Below are 21,505 nucleotides of genomic sequence, written 5' to 3'. Positions count from 1 at the left end.
CATATGATTATTATTCTTCTTATTAGCCTTCTATCGTCCATGTTTGGACATACGCCTGTTCCAACTCCTTCTATCCACGTGGCATCAGCCAATTCACGTGGCAATCCATTTTGGCAAGCTGAAAATTGATCTAAGACTTAATGGTGCACTGCTATATTTCGTAAACTGAGCTTAAGGCACGTTTAAGCTTAAGATCTGTGGGTGCAACCAGGTATTAGTGTACAGAAATTATTGTACAGTATGTATTAAAAAATCTTTTATGTTTGGATTAGCTTATGGCCTTTTTGACAAAAGGCACTTAAATAAGTGAGGCCCTGCCTTCAAAAAATTATTATCCTCCCGTGTACTAAATGACTACTCGAATTTAGAATATCTACGCTTTCTAGCTTAGTCTAAGTTACATCCAAACATCTATCAAACATCAAACATACAACTAAACAGCAAAGTGCAACACCAAACATACAACTAACATCAAAGTGCAAACGTCAAACATACATCTAACATCAAAGTGCAACATCCATACATCAAAGTGCAAACAACTAACGTTCAACTTAGGGGCTACATCTAGCACACAAGGAGGAAGTATAATACCTGTATACCAGAGATCTTTTGTTCGTAGTTCTCTGAAGGTACAGAAGACATGTAAAATCAAAGTATTTTAACAAGCCTTGAGCTTATCTGTCTGGCGAACTTAACTAGTGACCTCTGTAGGCAAGTGGAGCAACTTTACAGTTCTAGTATACACAATGTACTAGAATATTTCCCATGTTTCAGTTCACATAATCTTAACTTTTACGATATTTTAAACAATTACAAGTTACTATTTTTGTTGGGAATAACCCACAATTTTAAGATGTCCCAAAAAAATACCTTCAGAACAAAATTAAAATTCACTCCTAATATCAAAAGTATTACGTTCTGGTGGGCTTTTTGCATGTTATCAAGCCCTAGGTCACTTGGTTCTCAGAGGTATCTTCCAAAAATTTCTTGCGTATCTAGATGTTTAGTAGTGTGGCTTTGTGAATAGTCTATGTTTACTAAGATCCAGCTGTTTTATATTCTTTAGGAGGTTCTTCGGAATCACTCCAGTAGTAGAGAGGATAATGTTTATCGTCTGGGTGTATACGTTCCATTCTCCATTGTCTTCTTATTTGTACCTCAAGATCTCTTTACGTCATGATCTTCTCTTAGTATTTAATACATATTATTGTTATTACATATTATTATTATTTCAACATCGTGTTACCTTGACTGCGTATTTATGTTCTGTTTTATTGAAGTGTACATATAATTTAGTAATGCTTTCGTTAAATTTTGGGAGTCCTCTAAAAGTTTAGCATCCGTTAAAAATATTTTTGTATTCAGCTTTCGTTAAAATCATAACTTAACCCTTAAGTACTAACACCCCGTCTCTCAGACGGCATCGCTTGTCGAAAGTGGGATATTTCCCTTCCTAGAAAATTTTGAAGGTCGCCCATTTATGACTTTTCAAGTTATGTTGTTCTTTAGTAGTATTGAACTCGGCAATGTGCTGCAGGTTGTTATTCGAAAGATATTTAGGCTCAAAGTGTGATTTCCGTCTAATAGACGGGGTGTTAGTGTTTGTGCCCAGTTCGTCATTACACATAATGTGCCCCAGTTCGTAAAAAAACATCAAATAGGGGAATAAACACCCTGAGGAAACTCTTTTGAAAGGGTATGATGAGGTAGAAGACGACATAAGTGAAGTGAAATCATTTTGTGATGAAAATGTTGCCACTGACTACCATTGCTACACTATACTAATTATAGTACCTGCCAGTTTTTTTTTGTTTTAACATTTTTTAAAAACCTTTTTATTTTCATTTTTCTTACCCTTTGTTTAGCTTGATTATAAATTTTTATTAAGATTCTTTAATTTGTTTAATTTTTATCACACTTTTTTTCAGGAGTAAAAAGGTACACAAACAATCCTTCCATTCTTGTTATAATGTTTTTTATTTTAATAAATACAGAAAAACTGGATTAATTACTGTGTTTTTTAGATAATCAATACTTTCAGTAAGTCATCGAAATATTTTTTGCATTAAAATATTTAACAAAAACCAAAATTACCACTAAAATGTTAAACCCGTCTGTCAGGCGGTTAGTTAGTGTTTACGCCATTGATTTAAGATGTTAGTACTTAAGGGTTAAGACCTAAACCGTTAAAACTCCCGCAAAAAGAAAATATTTTGGAGGACGCCAAAACTTGTTCTTTTATTTTTAGCAGTCCGTTAAATGTGGTTTGATTATTTTAGTTTGGTTATGTTTATATGATTAGTATCTAGTTTGTTATTTATATATTATAGTGGAGATAAACAATAAAAAAAACAAATGGCATTTTATAATTTATTTGGAGAAGAAATAATAGATAGTAATGAAAGGTAAGTCTCAGTTTACTTTAAAATCAACAAGGAACACTTTTCAGGTACGAAGATATGCGTAGATATGTGCGCCGTGTGTTCGTTGCGGGTTTGTGGCGCGTTCGTTAGATTAGTGCGTGTTTTCAAGTGGCGCACAAACGTTTCCTCAGCACAAAATTGACCTGAAAGTAATTACAATTACCATTTCATAAGAAGTAGAAATATGATTGGAAAATTGAATGAAGTTCTGAAATCAAGATTTTGATGTTTGTTAATAGGCTATTGATTATGTACTATAGAAAGGAACTACAACGTTAACGGGGTTTTATTATTTCATATGGTCAATGAATCTCTATATATGAAAAAACCGCGGAGTGCTACCATTTAAAGTGGTGCGTTTTTGAGAAATGGGTGAATTAGTCCCTGGGCACAGGTTACATTAGGGTGAGTTCTATGCAGTTTTGGTACAAACACGTCTACATAAAAATTGTTCCTGGTTAAATTTCCTATATAAATATAACTTTTTAAAGTCATAGATACTTTTTTTTACAAAAATATATTCAAAAGAAAAAGCACAAAGAAACCCAAAAGAAAGAAATTTTGTTTTTTGTCCCATAACTTTTGTCCACGGGGATATAGGTATAGACATTGCTTCACAGAAAAAAATTATATATTTTCTCTTTAAAACGATGTTTAGTAGAGGTCATTAGGATTTACAGTTTTCGACATATGATTTTTCAAAGTTCGCCACAGCAATTTTGGGCAATTTTCCTTGTTATTTCGCAAATATTGTTCTGTAACTTTTTTCTACGTAACTTTAGGCATATGCAATGGTACATGTAAGAGGAATAGAAATCAATTACCTTTAAAATGTTCTACTGTATAATGTTGTACGACTTCTTTTAAAGAGGTTATCTTTTTCAAGATTTTATACATTTAACGAGTTTTTATATTTTTTACGATTATTTTTTAAATTTCCCATTTTAACTTTTTTTTCTACATTTAGGTGTATATATTATATAATAAAAAAGAAAGCTTATTCTGTTTACTTTAAAATGGTGTATTATAAAAAATTCTAGGATGATTTTTGAATAAGATATGATTTTTCAAATTGTAATAAGTACTTGCAACGATTGCAACGATTTTTGATTTTAGGATTATTTTTTAAATTTCTCATTATAACTTTTTTTATGCGATTGTGTGTTATAATTGAATCTTATTTTTTATAGGTAATACTTTGGATCCACTTGACTCTGCCGGGCAAACTTCAAAATATGGATTAATTCCAATATTTACTGTCAAAGCTCCTGCGCCACAAGCTTTGCTTGAAAAAATAGCATGTAAATGTACCAAAGGATGTACAAAAAACTGCGGTTGTAGGAAGATAGGAATTAGTTGTTCAATATTCTGCAAAGGGTGCATGTGTATGGGTACTAATTGTGGGAACTCTAAGATAACCGAGGTGTCAGAGGAAGATATATAAAAATTTTTAAATGCCAACGTTTAAATAATTTTAACTATAGTGATGTTTTCTAAAACTAATGTTTATGTAATTTTTGTAAAAGAAATAATTTTAAATAATACAGGTAAAAAAATATCAAAGAATCAATCGGTTTCCATTATTTAAATATAGATGATACACCGTTTTAAAGAACAGAAAGTAAGCCCTCTTTATTGCGCAATATATACTATATTCATATACAAGAAAAAAAAGTTATAATGAGAAATTTAAAAAATAATCCTAAAATCAAAAATCGTTGTAAGTATGTACTTATTACATTTTGAAAAATAATATCTTATTCAAAAATAATCCTAGAATTTTTTGTAATGCACCATTTTAAAGTAAACAAAGTAGCTTTTTTTATTATATAATATTATAATATAATATAATATTATAATATATATACTACATATAATATAATATTATATAATATATAATAATATTATTTTATTTTTATATTACATATATTATAAAAAATCGTTAAAAGTATAAAAGCTTGAGAAACAATAATCTCTTTAAAAAAAGTAAAAAGTCGTACAACGTTATGCAGTAGACCATTTTAAAGGTAATTGATTTCTATTCCTATTACGTGTACCATTGCATATACCTATAGTTACGTAGAAAAAAGTTACAGAACAATATTTGCGAAATAACAAGGAAAATTGCCCAAAATTGATATGAGTGGAGAAGTTTTAAAAATCATATTTCGAAAACTATAAATCCTAATTACCTCTACTAAATAATATTTTAAAGAAGAAATATGTAGGTTTTTTTTGTAAAGCAATGTCTATACCTATATCCTCGTTGACAAAAGTTATGGGACAAAAAACAAAATTTCTTTCTTTTGGGTTTCTTTGTGCTTTTTCTTTTAAATATATTTTTGTAAAAAAAAGTACCATTGACTTTAAAAAGTGATATTTAGATAGGAAATTTAACCAGGAATAATTTTTATGTAGATATGTTTGTACCAAAAGTGCATAGAACTTACGCTAATGTAACTTGTGCCCAGGGACCAATTCACCCATTTCTCAAAAACGCACCCCTTTAAATGGTAGCACTCCGCGGTTTTTTCATATATAGATGTCCATTGACCAGATGAAATAATAAAACCCCGTTAACGTTGGAGTTCCTTTTAGCTATCTTATTTTGAATATAATCAATAGCCTATAAAGCATGGTGTATTAACTTATAATCCCATTAAAATAGGAATAATTTATAGTTTTGAATATACACTGCAGAATATATTTATCAAATGTTTATAAAAATGAAGTTCCAGAAAAAGGTTTAGAACAATATAATGAAAAAGAAGCTTGAAACTAATGAAAAAAACCTTAATGTAATTGAAAATATACCATTTGACCAAAATTGGTAGGACCTATATAGAAGATGCAAATACGAGATGTAACTGTTCAGCAATATTTTAATAATGTATAGTTATCTAAATATAAGTATTATTTACAGGAAACTGTCAATTTCTTCTTCTTTCTGAAGTCTTTGGACTCCGACAGTCAGTTTTTACTCAGTTACAAGTAATTACAGGATCAACGTTCGACGTTGCCGATTTAATTGAAAACCTTTTCGTGGAATCCTCTAAAAATATATTTTAGCGGTCCTCTTTCCTGTATCAATATGTTTTTATCGAAAGTCAGTGTTACCTAAAAGTTAAAGAAGACTGTTAAAAGTTACATTTTAGAGGCCTCTTAGATAATAACAGAGAGCAATTACAATATTGGAATTTCAATATTGGAAATATGTATACATAGTAGGTTAATGGTGGTACATAAACACAAGATCTGCAGTCTACCCTTCAATTTTTTGCTCTTCTTCTTGATGTACCCATCCGTGACGAATGTTGGAGATGATCATGGCAATCTTAATCTTATCTGCAGCAGTGCGGAAAAGCTGCACAGATTGTTGAACCAGGTTCTGAGATTCTTCAATCAGAATATTCTTTTTCTTCCTGGACCCTGCTTCCCAAATATTTTTCCTTGCAGGATGGCTGGTAGGAGGGCATATCTGGATTCATTTCGCATAATTTGTCCGAAGTATTGTAGCTTTTGAGATTTTATAGTGGTAAGTACACTTCGCGTCATATAAAACTGGTACACTTTTTTTTCCCAATGTAAACCTGTGTTCAGATTGACAATTATTGTTCGTTAATCACTTCGTTGTTGCCATCACAGATACCGGAATTGCACTAAATCTAAATACAAAAAAATAACGTTTAAAATGTATATTTCGAATTCGAATTGTAATACATAATATATTTAAATTACACACTTGTTAACTGTAAAAGTTATTCATTTTGTATTAATTTCAAATTAAATTTTAAATTTTTCCAGTGTGTTTTATTTGTTCTACACAACTTAATGCAGTTTTGTCCTACAATTTACGAGAAACCAATCACAACTCCCGATTTGACATTAAAAATAATAATTTAAAGTCATGTCAAGATTTATTATCTATCATTATTTTTGAATTAGAATATTTTCATAAATTATAATAAAACACGAATCAATGTATGGATACTTAATTGAGATGACGGAAAATTACAATTGTTTTAGTTTTTAGTACCTATATTAAAAAATACGGTCTGGCGCACAGCACCGTTTTTACCTAGTTTGATATAATATTTTCGTTGAACTGGCAACGTTGCCCTAGAAATGGGAATGACACTTGTGACAAGATCAACTTACACAACTTGAAAAACACGATTTTCGGTTATAAGAGTTGTACCAGTTTTTTTTGACGCGAAGTGTACCTCTCGGTTCTTCTTCATTCTTTTGAGGAGCTCCTCATTTGTGACTGGGTCAGTTCACGGAATTTTAAGTATTTTTTGATATAGCATCGCAGCATTATTACTTTTATACCAAGAGCGAGGTTGAAGCTGTTGAAGTAGCATCCGATTGAAGGTTGATCTAGCTTTTCCCATTCACGCTTTTATTTCTTGGTTGTTGATCCATTCTTCCTTTATTAGAATTAGAGTACAGAAGTAGTTGTAGTGCTTCACTCTTTCTACAGGGGTTTGGTTGATGTATTTATTTATTTATTTATTTATTTATTTATTTATTTATTTATTTATTTATTTATTTATTTATTTATTTATTTATTTATTTATTTATTTATTTATTTATTTATTTATTTATTTATTTATTTATTTATTTATTTATTTATTTATTTATTTATTTATTTATTTATTTATTTATTTATTTATTTATTTATTTATTTATTTATTTATTTATTTTTCAGATTTTTTGCTAAGAAACCCAAATCGCTCTTCTATTACTGTCAAACTTAATTTTGATCTTAAATAAGCCGCTACTATTTTCTCGAATAATTTTGGAATGAAATTAAGACTACATACTGGCCTATAGTTTTATATATCAGCTCTGTTAGCTGACTTATAGATAGGCATAAGATAACTTGCTTTCCAGAAATCTGGAAAGATACCTGAAGCAAGAGATTTATTGAATGTCACATAAAGTGGACGTGAAAGAACAAAACAACAAGATCTCAGAACTGAAGGAGGGATGCCATCTGGACCTGGTCCCTTCGTTATGTCAATATTAGCCATCTCGTCATAAATGGTTGATATAGGAATATTATAATCAGAGATACAAATATGATTAAATCAGGGTTTACTTTGCGGATTGATATTTTTATCAGTGTAAACTGATTGAAAATATTCTGCAAAAAGATCAGGCAGATCAGGTCCCAACTGACGTTCTTTATCATTAAAGAACAACAAAGGTGATAATTCATTTCCACTTCGTTTGTTCTTAACAAAGTTCCAGAACTGTTTTATATTTCTTTGATCTCTTAAAGAATATTCAGATTTTTCAACGAACTGCAGGTAGCACAATTGAGATAAGTTTTTACACTTAGCTCGAAGTACGCTATAATCAACATAATCACCTCTTAACCCTGAATTTTTAAATATTTTGTGAGCCTTTTTTTCTGGATTGTCAGCTGCTTCAACTCTGGGGTAAACCATAATGGAAATTTTCATTTAGATACTTTTTTTTAGAGGAATTACAGCATGAACAAAAAAGTACAGAATATCATAAAAATGTTTACCATATTATTGACTGTGTGATTCAATAATAATTCAGCCCAGTTAAATTGACTTAAACAGTCGTTTAAGAGAGTTAAATCAGCTGATTTAAAATCATAATAAAACATATTATTCTGAGGGCTACAGAGTTGCCACGGGTAGCGGCATGTAGAGTGATGTAGAGTTGTCACGTAGCGGGTAGGGACTCCTTTGGAGTCCCTTGGAGTCTATTTTAGGAGCTTCTTGTCCCGGAAAGCCAGCACCTGCTAAGAGTCCTTGTCCAGAGTTACGGATCCAGAAGTTCAGAAGGGCATCCAAGGAGACGAAGAATACTTTCGGTACGACGAAGATGGAGGAGTTGGCAACCCTTTGATTTAAGGGATAGTGTAATATCGCAAACCTAGAAGCATCTGACCCGGAACGGGCGGCTTCAAACAGCGTAGGTATTCACAATGAGCGGCTAAATTAAAAACTCACCAACTCGCCTTGCCAGAGTGGTGTTTCAAGGCAAATACCTCCCAACAAAATGTCATATTTCAAACCAATAACGGATGTACCCCAGATGAGTATAGCGAGAAATCGAAAGTAGAAAGTCTCACACTGACTTATCAGTCTGTCCCAAGGATTCTGGGGAAGGGAGAGGGCAAACAAAACACTGACGACGCGAAAGAGTTGTCATTCTAGCAATACCTACCTTCTTTTTGTCTAGTAATATCTAAATCAATCTACTAAAAATACTTTCATCTGATTTTCAAAAAACTTTTGTTGTATTTCTTACCTTTTTCAACCTTATCCTGGAAGGCTGGAGGTGGAGATATGATGGGTGTTATAGATGGGGATTCTAGGGGTGGTGAAGGTGAGGCACTTTTTCGAATATACTCGGTTGATTGGAAACTTAGCACAGAAGGTCGTTCGGAGCCTGGCTCGCTGTTGAAGTGATAATCGGTGAGTTTGCCCGGCGCTCGTTTTGGAGGTATTTTCGTTAAATCAGCAGTACTCAGCCGTTTACTTTCGTCAAGAGATCGTTGTTCTACTTGGACCCAGCCAGACTTGTTGAGGTATACTCCATCTACTTCTCGATCATGCCATCGAACCTACAGTAATACAGTTAACTAAATTATTATTGCAATTTACTGTTTTTGTTGGGAACAAGGTATTATTTTACTTTGAAATTAAGTTTATTTGAGGGCCCTAGGACACAAGGGATGTAAGTGCCAAAAACATATTTTCAGTGTTCAAAACTCACACTTCTTGGCAACTGAAATATTCGACACTGTTGGCCAAGTAGTTTAGTGATTTGCCACTAGGTCTCAGCACCCGATAGACTGCTCACTTACATCCCTAGTTCACCATGTTTCCTATGTGTTTGAGAGATTTTTGTATTTAACCCAATTTCCTAAAAATTGTCGCACACCCCTTATTAGGGTCCTAGGGGCCTCTCGCTTTTTCCGAAAAAGCGAGCAGAGAAAATGAAACACAAGAAATTAAAAGACGTTTGGCATTGGCGGCATTTGAAAAATTGAGCTACATCCCGAAGAATAAGAAATATGCACAACATCTTACGTCTTAAATCTTCAACCAGTGTGTGCTACCAGTAATCACGTATGAAACGCAAACTTGGACACTAACCAAGAATAATATGGATAAACTTATAAAAACACAGAGAGCAATGGAAATGAGTGGATTCGAAATATTACAAAGTTGAAGAATATAAGAAAAAAGTAGCCGAATCTAAATGGTAATTTGCGGGTCACATCAAACACAGATACGATAGTTGGAACAAGGAAATACTACACTGGAGACCATACGAATACCAAAGAAGTAGAGGAAGATCACAGATGAGATGCGCTGATGACCTGAAGAAGGAAGAAACAAGTCAGTCCCAGATAGATGAACTTAGCTAAAGACAGACACAAATGTAGACAATAAGAGGAGGAATACCTCCTAAAATGGATAACATGGGCTATATATACAGAGTGGGCCAAAGAAAAGAGTCCATCTCTATATTTGGCAGTATTTTCCAGATTTTAAGGAAATAAAAGAACAGGTCAATTTTTGATCTAAGGGGACACATTTTTATGGTACTATATGTGTTATTTGTCAACCCCCCTTCCACTTCCCCCACCCCTTATTTTTGAATAGGGAATAAGGGTCGTGTGCTAGCTCATTTGAAATGTTATTCAAGTCTCTATTCAGTAATAATAACATTGATATAATTATTTACTTAGGGTGTCCAAGAAAAATTATTTTGAATTAAATTTATTGACAAAAAAGAAGAATGTACGTAATTTATTTAACTCAGAATACATTCTACTGCTGACAGAAAACAGAAAAAAAATGTTTATTTGATAAATAAACATTGTTTGTTGCTTAAATTCAATATTCAACCTACCAAGAGGCAGACGGGTGGTAGCTTGAACATTGAAATTAAGCGAAAAGGAATGTCTATTTATCAAAAAACATTTTTTTCTGTTTTGTGACATCAGCAGTAGAATGTATTTTGAATTAAATAAATTACACCCTATATAAATAATTATGTTAATGTTGATATTACTAAATAGAGAATTGCCCGTATTCCCTATTTAAAAATAAGGGGTGGGGGAAGTGGAAGGGAAGGAGTTGACAAATGACAGATGTATGTACCGTAAAAATGTGTCCCCCTTAGATCAAAAATTGACCTGTTTTTTTATTTCTTTAAAATCTAATAAATACTGCCAAATATCGAGGTGGACTCTTTTGTTTGGCCCACTCTGTATGGATAGAAAGAACCAGATCCTATTGCATTCTGCCGAGGAATTTGTGACACAATTGGTTTCGTTTAACACAATTAGATCCGCTTATTTGATTTTTCTCTTTTTATCATCTTTTTTTCTCAGAACTATACTTGAATCTTTCCACTGATTTCTATGTTCATTGTCCCATGCGTGTTGAGATATTTGAGATCTATCATATTCTCTATTTTTAACATATTGATGGTCGCTTATTCTAACGTTTAATGTTTAATGTTCCACCTAAGTAAAAATGTTCGCATTTACAAGGTATTTTATAAATACAATTCTTTGTCCTTTCTTGTTGAGTGTTAGGTTTAGTTAGGTTAGAGAAAATAAATTTCAATGTTAGAGGCAGATTAAATCTAAATTCTTAATAATTCCTGTACTGCTAATTAATAGAAAAAAAATATACATTCATAGGTGGCTCATATTCTTTATAATATTTATTACTGAATAAAATGTTTCGAAAACTATTCCTGACACGAGATTCAAAAGTCAAAAATATGTAATTTCAGTTAAAAATTATTGTGATTTATTCTCAATCCATGTGTAGTCGCCAATTAACAAAGTTGCCTTATTAGCTCATCAAAAGAGTGAATCAATTTTTGTTGGTAACCCTGGTTAACGGAATTGTAGTATTCGCAGTAATTTGACTGCATCAGCAGTTCAACATTCCAAACACACTTGTTTGGATGTAGAGAGAATTTATTATCTGTATTATCAGCGATTTGCGAGTTGCTGACAACCCTTTTAATAACCGACTGACATGATACCCCGTTGATAACATAAATACATCAATGGATTGTTATCTATGTGCAGTTGGCGATGTTTACAACATTCTGTTTGATTCTACTAACTGTGCGGAAAAAAAACGAACATATTTTTTCCGTGGATTAAAAATGTTTTTCTTTTTCTAAATGTGGGTCGTAATAAACTACAAATTAACCCTTAACTACTGACATGGATGTTTCCGGACGTAGCCTGATATGCGGTATGTCATACCGTTACCTATTCTACTTGTATATTTGTTGACAATATGAATTTGTCTAATATCACTGTATTTGTTTTTTACATCAACTACAGAATGATTATGGTAGGGAAGCCCAAGCGGGGATTTTTGCAGTTACTCGAGCGCGTCAGATTATCATATGGGGAGAAACCTGGTACCCTGCAGATGTACCTCTACCATATATTGGCTCTTAACACGGGGGAGTTAGTTAAGGGGGGCCCGAAAAAAAAATCTATCCTTAAAAATACTCGAAATTGTCAGATTACGATAAGGTAAGTTAAGTACATACATGCAAAAGAGTGTATATTTCAGAAATCTGACGATTTGAGCGCGGCGTAAGGAAAGAGGCGAGTTAAAAATTTTTACAAAAAAAAAGCGAATAATTCGCGAAATGAAGGCTAGATCGAAAAACTAAAAAATACATGTTCAATATTTTTCAAAAATCTATCGAATGATACCAAACATGACCCCCACGGAGGGGGGTGGGGGTAAATTTAAAATTTTTAATACAAAACGCGAGATTTCGCAAAATAAACATTAGATCGAAAAACTGCAAAATACACTTAATCAATATTTTTGAAAAAACACGACCCACACGGAGGTGGGGTGGGGGGTTACTTTAAAATCTTAAATAGTAGCCCCAAATTTTTATTCCAGATTTGGATTCTATACGTAAAAATAAGCAACTTTTATTCGAAACATTTTTTCGAATTATGGGTAGATGGCGCTATAATCTGAAAAAACGATTGTTGGAAATGGAAAATTAAATTAAAAAATGGCAAGTGCCCACTAAACTGAAAAACTTTATTTAATTTTTTTTGATTTTAGGACCTACTCAACACAACCCAATAGGTCCCCAAAGCGCTCGAGTGACTGCACATTTAGCATACTTTGCTCCGCTTCTATTATACTGCTGCAGAATAAAATACTGTTCCAAATAAAATAAAGTTTATTTTTTCAAGAAAATTATGAACGTATGCATGATATTTAAAAAATGGTGGAGATTCTTAAAAAATCCTTTATAAACTGAATTACAACAAAACTATTAGTAACTAAAAAGGTAAGGTAAGGAAAAAGCTAGTAAATGTAAAGTAAAGGTAGATAGTAAGGTAAAGTAAAAGGTAAGGCAGGTCATGTTGATAGCAGGATAGAAGGTATAGCAGGATGAACTTGCTGCTTGAAGTATACAGATGGTGTTCTAGGAATCTTTTGTAAAACACGTTTTTCAACAAAATATTTTTTCGGTGCGGTATGGCATGCCGCATATCATTTGTTAATAAATATATCTTTAAAACAAAACTATTCTTTTCATTCTTGGAGCCCCTCAGATACCCGTGAGAAGTGAGCTACTATCCATTCCTGAGCTTCAGGAGGACGAAAGTAGACCAGAAAGAAACAAAAGAGCCTGAGTAATCCGTATAAGGTGGAGTGGGGTAAGATCGTAAGCGGGGCAAGTTCGTATTAGCTCTAAATCTATCATAAGATACATTTAATTGTACAAGTTAAGAAGTAGAAATCTCTACTAGATTAGTATGAACTGATTCGACATAGATGTCTCTCACTCAGAAGTAATTCTACCACTATTTTTCCATTTATAAAATGTAAGTACATGAGTAATAACTATCTAACCTAGAGCTGTTGAAGAAAGTGCCGGTATTTTACAGTAAATTTGGTGTCTTGTGCATTTATTTTTGATGAGTATTAAGAACGTTGCTTAAAGTTACGTTAAAGAAATAATTCCTTTCGATTATTTGAAATTTACCGGAAAAACACTACTCTGGTCTTGCTACACAAATATTAGTGCACGGGGCAAGTTCGGAGCATGTAGCGGGGTAAGACCAGACTTGTGCTTTTTTCAGTCAATTTTAAAGGTTTTTTTTTGTACTTTTTATGGTTTCTTGCTCAAATTATTTATTTATAACGTTTTTTAGATCCAAAATGGTTAGATATTATGTTAGAAAAACGATTAAAGGAGCATTGATAGAAATTCGGGCAGGCCATAAATGCCATACAAAAACCATTCTTTATATTTAAATGTATAACTTTTAAACTAAGCAACTTATTTTAATCTGGCAAAAAGCATTTCATAAATTACGGATTAGTAATTCCGGTTTTGTCCCATAGCATATGAAGATAAATTTCATTGAGTTTTAAATAGCTGTTTACGAACTTGCCCCATGTATGGGGCAAGTTCGGAATAGTTACTGTTTTTTCTAATTTTTTACAAAAGTTCTAATTTCCAATGTAAATTGGTGTTTTTGGCAATGCGAATTATACCGTATTAATGTTACTTCACGTTGATACCAAGAAAATGTTAAATATTTGAAATATAATTTACAAAAAAATTATAAAGTCAAACTTAACGAAAACCGGTCCCAACTTACCCCACTCCACCTTACACAAAAGGTTTTCCAAATACAGTAAAACCTGTTAGTAACGGCCACTAAAAATGAAAGAACTATTGGCCGATATAGAAAGGTGGCCGCTATTGCCAGTTTTTGTAGTCTACATATAATTGGTTTGGGGAATTTTTAAACTGGCCGTTAGGACAGGTGGCCGATGTTGGCAGGTGGCCGTTAACACAGGTTTTACTGTACCAGTGTGCAAAGGTTTACAAGCACCAACGTTACCTACAATCTACAATATACAATCTATAATTAATTTAATCTTTGGAGGAAGTCTCTAAAGAGGCACTTGACAGGAGATACTGTTCTTCTTTACTTGAAGAAAAAACACTTAAAGAAAATACTGTTCGTTACCTACAATCTACAATATACAATCTATAATTAATTTAATCATTGGAGGAAGTCTCTAAAGAAACACTTGAAGAAAATACTGTTCTTCTTATATAACAATAACATTATATAGAATAATTCGTAATGATTGGCATATAGGTTTAGCTTACTTCCAGCAGTCAGTAAGACAGTAGAGCGAGTCATCCATACCAGACTCCTACAAGAGACATACAGGCTAGGATTAATCCCAGAAGCACAATTTAGATTCCGTGCTCAACATTCCAGCGATCTTCAAATACTCAGACTTATAGAATACATAGCTGAATTTAACGACAAGCAATAAACAGGAGCAGCTTTTCTGGATGTAAGCAAAGCCTTCGACAGAGTGTGGTATAAAAAGGAGTGCCATAAAAAATTAGAGATTATGGATCCAGCGGAGCCATGACGAAACTCATCTCCTCGTACCCAAGCGGAGGGAGGTTCAAGGTTCCAATTCTATCTGAACACGAAACCTTAGAAGCTGAAGTAGGTACCACAAAGGGCAGTCTAATCACCCTTCCTGTATGACATGTATACAATGGACGTTCCAAGAACACCCGGAACACTAATCAGTCTTTATGCAGGCGACACTGCAATTACGGCAAAACACAGGAACCTAGATATAGTTGTAAGAAATCTACAGACGGCACTGGATACAACAGGAATAGACGAATGACGTATCTAATGGAAAATAGCACTAAATCCAGAAAAGACTCAAGCGGTTATCTTCAAAAAGGGAAGAGATAACCCAGAAGACGAGAAATCACTAGAGATTTTTACGAACATAGAGCGCCTCACGATGGCCTGTATTGATCGGGGTAAGATTTCGTGTGGAAGTCCTTGTAGAGGAATCCCGTGTGACACGCTCTTTGCTGATAGTGAGCCCCTACACTATCTAGTCTGGAGCATCGTGGTGGAGTGATTCCTGTTTACACGAGTTAATCCTCCTGACCCTAATGAATTGTATCCCCCGAATGTGATTCTCAAGGGGTGTGCAAGCGGCGTTATCTAACTGCCCCACGAACTACCTGGGCCCATTAATCCCAAGTACCTGCTGCCCCATCGCCGAGAAAGTTGGGGATTAAGTCTTAATGACCGGAAATTCCAAATTTGATTATAGTTGAAAGTAAGAATATAGATATTTTCAGTTATTCACTTCAGTTTCAAGTATTACGGTATAGTGTCCGGTTTTGTCCGTTAGTGTTTAACTTTTAAATGGAGAATCCAACGAGAACTTTTATTAATAATTAATGAATATAAATATTCAAAGACCCATGCCTCCAAAGATAGAAAAGTTAAATGGCGATGCATCAAAAAAGGGTGTCAACAAAAAGTATACACAAAGGAAGATGATGAAAATTACGTTATTCTTGAAAAAGCATCGGAGGAGCATAATCATGCTCCAGATATCCACGTTGACCGGCAAATTTTTAGTAATTCTACAAAGAGGAAAGCTGTAGAAGATATATTTATGTGAAAGACCTTTAAAGATTGTCCACAAGGAATTGAGGAAAACAAATTTCAGCAATTTACCGCTGACGACGAAAGACATTTCTTGCGTTCGAAGAAATATCTAGGTTGCAAGACGAAAATCCACACCATCACAGTCACCCCAAGTTTGCCCAAGTCACAGGAAGAAGTTCTACAAGTGTTAGTGAACTTAAATTTAAAAACAAATACAGGTGAAAACTTTTTATTATCTACGAAAAATAATTCCGCAATTTTTAGTTGTTACACAAATCTTTACTTTTTGTGTAATGTAGATTCTTTGTATGTAGGTTGAACTTTTCAATACTGTTCTAAATATTTTTGTCAGATGTTTACCATACATGACTACAAAATGGTTTTTATGTTCCTCTAGTATTTTATTTGTTACCAAATAAATCACAGCAATCGTACAAAAGTACTTTTGATACATTAATAACAATATGCACAGATTTGAATTTAAATTTCAAACCGAATTTTGTTGCAAATTTCATTTAACACAAAATTGGTACCGAAAAATTCAAAATTAAGTTTGTCCTCAGAATATAAAAATCAAACTGTTATTGGAAAATATTTAAAATTGTTTTTCGGCATTCCTTATTTAGATTCAAATGATGTTGGTGACTTTTTTTCTGATGAACTTTTTAACATTATGGGAGAAAATGACAGAGTTTTGCAATTTTGTGATACCTAGTTGATAATTATTTAACGGAAGAGTCAACATTTCCACCTTACATGTGGGCTTCAAATTCGTCGTCTCTTATATTTACTACAAACGCATGTAAATCATTTCACTCGAAATTTAACGAATGTTTTTATAAATCCCATCCTGACATATTTAAATTGACAGACATTTTGTTAAATTTTCAAGCAGAAGTATATGTGAAAATTAGAACTGCACATAGATTCGAAAAAAAACTTAATAAAACGGCAAAAAGAAAAGTTGATTTTATTGAAAATTGGCTAAATGAATATTACGTTAATCAAAACATTACTAAATTAGACTTCATTAAGTCAGTTTGCAATTATTATTATGCAGCTAACTTTTAAAATCTAAAATATAGTGTTCACTCTTACTTATTTTAATCACTAATCAGACATTAGAATTAAGCATTGTTATTGTTTAACAGAACTGTAGTTTTTGTTATTGTAGATTCATAAATAAACTTTATTCGATTATTTTGTTATAGTTTTATTATTTAATCATTTAAAATTTTCGCTCATGCTTTGGGAATTGGGTTCCTTTTTGAATACAATAAAGTAAAATAAAAACTATATATGTTCACAAAAATTTAACATTATCTACATAAGTAACTAGGTAGCGTGGGGCAGTTCGTAGTCGCTTTTAATCCTACTATAAAACTGAACCCATTAAAATCTAGGTAGCGTGGGGGAGTTCGTAGTCTCCCTGTGCAAGTGTCTCAGGCTGGGTTGAACACGATTGCATACAGAAAAGAAAGAACAAGAACTTACCGGTGAGAGCTCTCTCTTGGCAAGTCCGACGAACATCTCCGGAGAGTTAACTTCCGCCGTGGTATGAAAACTTGGTGAATTTTGCCATTTGTACGCACCACTAGGACCGACCAGTGATTGATGTTTGGTCAGAGGTGGTAGACTGGATGCTGGACCTCTCGAGAAGTAACTTTTGGCAGTATGAGTCGTGCTCGACGAAAAAGTAGACGTGGTGGTGGTTTCCCATGGCTCCGTGGCACTTCGTAGATGGAGAATGGAAACATTGGGACCCCTATAACAAAAACCAATATTAATGTGTGATCTATAATTATTATTTTCATGATTTTTATTGAATTTAAAAATTTCTTCCGTTTTTCTGTCTAGATTTACAAAATCTACACGAAAAAGAAATATTAATTAAGTTATATCGGCGATTTTTTGTGTTTTCTGCGTTATTGGTTTAATTTTTAGATTTTTAGTCTGCTTTTTTTTTATAAAACACAGTTGTTTTTAGAACTCTTCTTATATAGAAGTAATGTTATTGGCACTGACATCGGTAGAAATTAAAAACATTGTTTTATGTTGACATATTTGATTTTCCATTAAAATACCAGCCGATTTCATAGAGAGTTTGAGTAAATTGACATTGTTTTCTGAGCATTACGTTATAACTTCAATGTATATATTTCTGTCTCATATACAAGATATTTTTTAGAATTTTTATTTTAAAATTCTCAGAAATTTGTGTCAACATTTGAACTGTTTTATAGCATATGAAATTGTTTAGTTTAATATTAGGAAGGATAGTTATTGAGTTGTTTTCTGATTACGATGCATTCCTGCAAGCTAACAAAAAGCAGAATTTTCTATTATATACAAAAATCTTTATACCGCACGTACCACACGTGCGGTATCCGGGGTGACCAGACGTGATCGTATAAGAAATGAAGACATACGTGAAAGGTGCGGTGTTGGAAGGACCTTAGACAGACTTGAAACGAAACAGTTATCGTGGTTCGGACATATGACGAGAATGGGTGAAGGTAGAACTGTAAAGAGGGTATGGAAAGCGGCATCCGACAACAAACGAAGAAGAGGCAGGCCAGCAAGAACGTGGAACGCAGATATTGGAAAGGCTTGCGTAAAAAGGAGTATTGGGTGGAGAGAAGCAGAAAGACTAGATACTGACCGAAAGGCATGGAGACGTCTGGTTTCTCCACTTACCTCGACACCGTAAGGTACAAGAGGACGGCTTAAGTAAGTAAGTAAGTACAAAAATCTTTATAGTTCGGCAGTGTTACAGAATAATCATCGACGACCTAGAACTGGAAGTTGTTGACACCTTCTTATACCTAGGTGTCGGTGTAGGTTCGCTTCTAACTAAAGACAACGATGTCAGTGAAGAAATTAAAAGATGAATACTGCTCGTCAATGAGTGTTACTATGGCTTAAGAAGTCAGATGGCCTCAAAACTACCTAGAAAAATTAAATTGACTGTCTATAGAACACTAATAAGACCAGTGCTATTATATGGCTCAGAAACTTAGTCACTTACATAGAATGGTCAAGAACTGCTCAAACGTTTCGAGCGAAAAATTCTAAGAAAAATATATGGAGGGATAAAGGAACAAGGTTTGTGGCGCAGATGTAACAACTTTGAGTTGTATAGAAGTTTTGAAGAAATTCATTAAGGTAGCACGCCTTAGCCTTAGATGGATAGGGCATGTAATCAGGCGAGAGGAAGATGCCATAGTCAGGAAAGTTTTTGACCGAAGAGGGCCGATAGGACAACGAGCAAGAGGAAGACCGTGACTTAGGTACCAAGACAACTTAGAGAATGATTTAAAATTTAAAATCTATTGGAATTAGAGCCTGGAGAAGAGCCAGAGTCAAGGATGAATGGGAGGCTTTGGCTGGTCACTGATAATGATGAACTAAGTTTCAGTTTTAAATATTATATATATAAATTCGGGTTCAAAACGTCCTCCGACGTTGTCCGATGCCTTGTTGCCAATATCTTCTATCATTGCAGTTTTCATCTTCTAGTCCTCGTACACTCATTGATCGTCTTACTCCTTGTATCCATGTCGTTCTTGGCTTTCCTCTTTTTTTGTTTTCTGTAGGTATCCATTTCATAATTTTCTTTGGCAGTCTTTCCTCCCCCATTCTCTGAACATGCCCGTACTACGTTAATTGTTTCTTCTCAATGCATTCTACAACCGTTTCTTGTAAATTCATTCTTCGCTTTACTTCCTCATTTCTAACCCGATCCAATCTCGATGTTCTACTTGCTCTTCTTAGGGCGTCCATCTCAGTAGCTTCTAATTTTCGTTTTAGGTGTTCCTTTATTCTCCATGTTTCGGATCCGTATACCAATGTGCTCTTAATCATGGTGTTGTATATTCGCATTTTTCTTTGTTTCCCTATCTCGGTACTCCATAAAACTCCGTTCAATGATTTAATTATCGTTCTTGCTTTATTTATTCTGCTCTTAATTTCTGCATCGTCAGTACCTTCCATGTTGAAATTAATGCCCAATTACTTATATTTATCACAGCTAGTTATTTGCTGATTATTGTCCAATATCATATCAGTTGAATCCTCACCTAGGCATAAATATTGTGTTTTTTCTACATTCATCTGCAATCCCCATTTTTCGTATTCTTCCTTCAATTTGCGAGTCATATATTCCAAATCTTCTTTATCGTTTGCACATATTATCTGATCGTCTGCAAACTGAAGGGTGTACAGGCAGGTGTTGTCGTCGATTTGGATGCCCATTCCACCGCATTTTGTTTTCCATATTGCAAGGGCTTTGGCGATATAAATCTTAAACAGACTCGGTGATATGCAACATCCTTGTCGTAGACCTTTGTTGACTGTAAACAAATCTGTTATTTTGTTTCCTAATTTTACTGCAGATTTCATGTCACTGTATAAATTTTGGACAGATTTTATGAGAGTAAAGTTAATGTTGGAGTTTTGCAGTACTTCCCATAGTTTCGGTATCGGTATATTTTCATACGCTTTTTGTAAATCTATAAAAACTAGGTGTATTGGCCTATTCCGTTCTAATTTTTTTTCGATGATTTGCTTTAACGAAAATATATTATCCGTACAGGACCTTCCAGCTCTAAACCCGCATTGTTCTTCTTCTTCGTATTCTGAGTATTCTTGTTCAATCAGTTCTCTTAAAATTTTTGCATATACTCTGCTTATTGTATTTGTTACTGATATTCCGCGATAATTGCTACATTTTAGTTTATTGCCCTTTTTATGAATCGATGATATATAAGCTATTTTCCAGTCACTGGGTACATTTTCGCCATTGATGTACTTTGTAAATACATATGCCAGAGATTCGAAAAGTTTTTTAGTTCCATTTTTCAGTAGTTCGGCATTGATTCCACCTGGACCAGGAGATCTTCCATTTTTTAATTGTTTAATTGCATTTTTAACTGCTACAGTGTTTATGTTTATTTCTTCCCCTACAATTTGTATTTCCGTCTCTGTTGGTTGTGAATATTCGGGCCTTTGTTCAGTTAATAAGTCCTTATAATGTTGAATCCATTTATCTGTTGGTATTAATTGTAGTTTGTCGTTGCGTGTTTCGTTATTCTTGATCTTGTTCAGAAATTTCCATGATTCACTGCATTTTCGTCCTCCTATGTGTGCTTCGATTTCTTGGCACTTTCGATCCCAGGTCTCTCTCTTACTTTGAATGATTTTATGTCTTGATTCTCTTTTCTTTTCTCTATATCTTTTGTAGTCTTCTTCATTTTTTGTGTTAAGCCATTTTTGGTATAGTATCTTTTTTTCCTTGACTAGTCTCTCTGTCTCTGAATTCCACCAGTATTTGTTACTTTTTCTAATTTCTCTGATACCAAGGGTTTCCTTTGCAGTTGCTTTTATGCTCTATACTATATTATTATAAACCTCTTCTGTTGTTAGATTATTGGGGCTTAGTATGTAATTGTCGAGTCTCGTTTGATAGAGCTATTTAACACTTTCAGGTAATAGGCTCTCTAAGTTATATTTCTCGTCTGTTATATTTGAAGTATTTTTGTCTGCATCC

At 33.4% G+C, this 21,505-nt stretch overlaps 1 protein-coding gene across 3 annotated transcripts in view; it reads right to left on the bottom strand.

The window, feature by feature from the left end:
- Positions 1-21,505, bottom strand: part of LOC126879961 (serine-rich adhesin for platelets) — a 960,737-nt gene that overhangs the window by 680,072 nt on the left and 259,160 nt on the right. For all 3 annotated transcript variants that reach the window (XM_050643380.1, XM_050643382.1, XM_050643381.1), the window contains 2 exons: positions 17,452-17,722; positions 8,718-9,033 (listed from right to left, as the gene is read on the bottom strand). In XM_050643380.1, coding sequence (XP_050499337.1) covers positions 8,718-9,033; positions 17,452-17,722 — 587 coding nt within the window. The remainder of the gene's footprint in view (positions 1-8,717; positions 9,034-17,451; positions 17,723-21,505) is intronic.

This window comes from Diabrotica virgifera, chromosome 2 (assembly GCF_917563875.1).
Source record: "Diabrotica virgifera virgifera chromosome 2, PGI_DIABVI_V3a".
Lineage (NCBI taxonomy): Eukaryota > Metazoa > Arthropoda > Insecta > Coleoptera > Chrysomelidae > Diabrotica > Diabrotica virgifera.
Note: the sequence above shows the minus strand (reverse complement) of the source record. Positions and strands in the feature narration are given on the sequence as shown.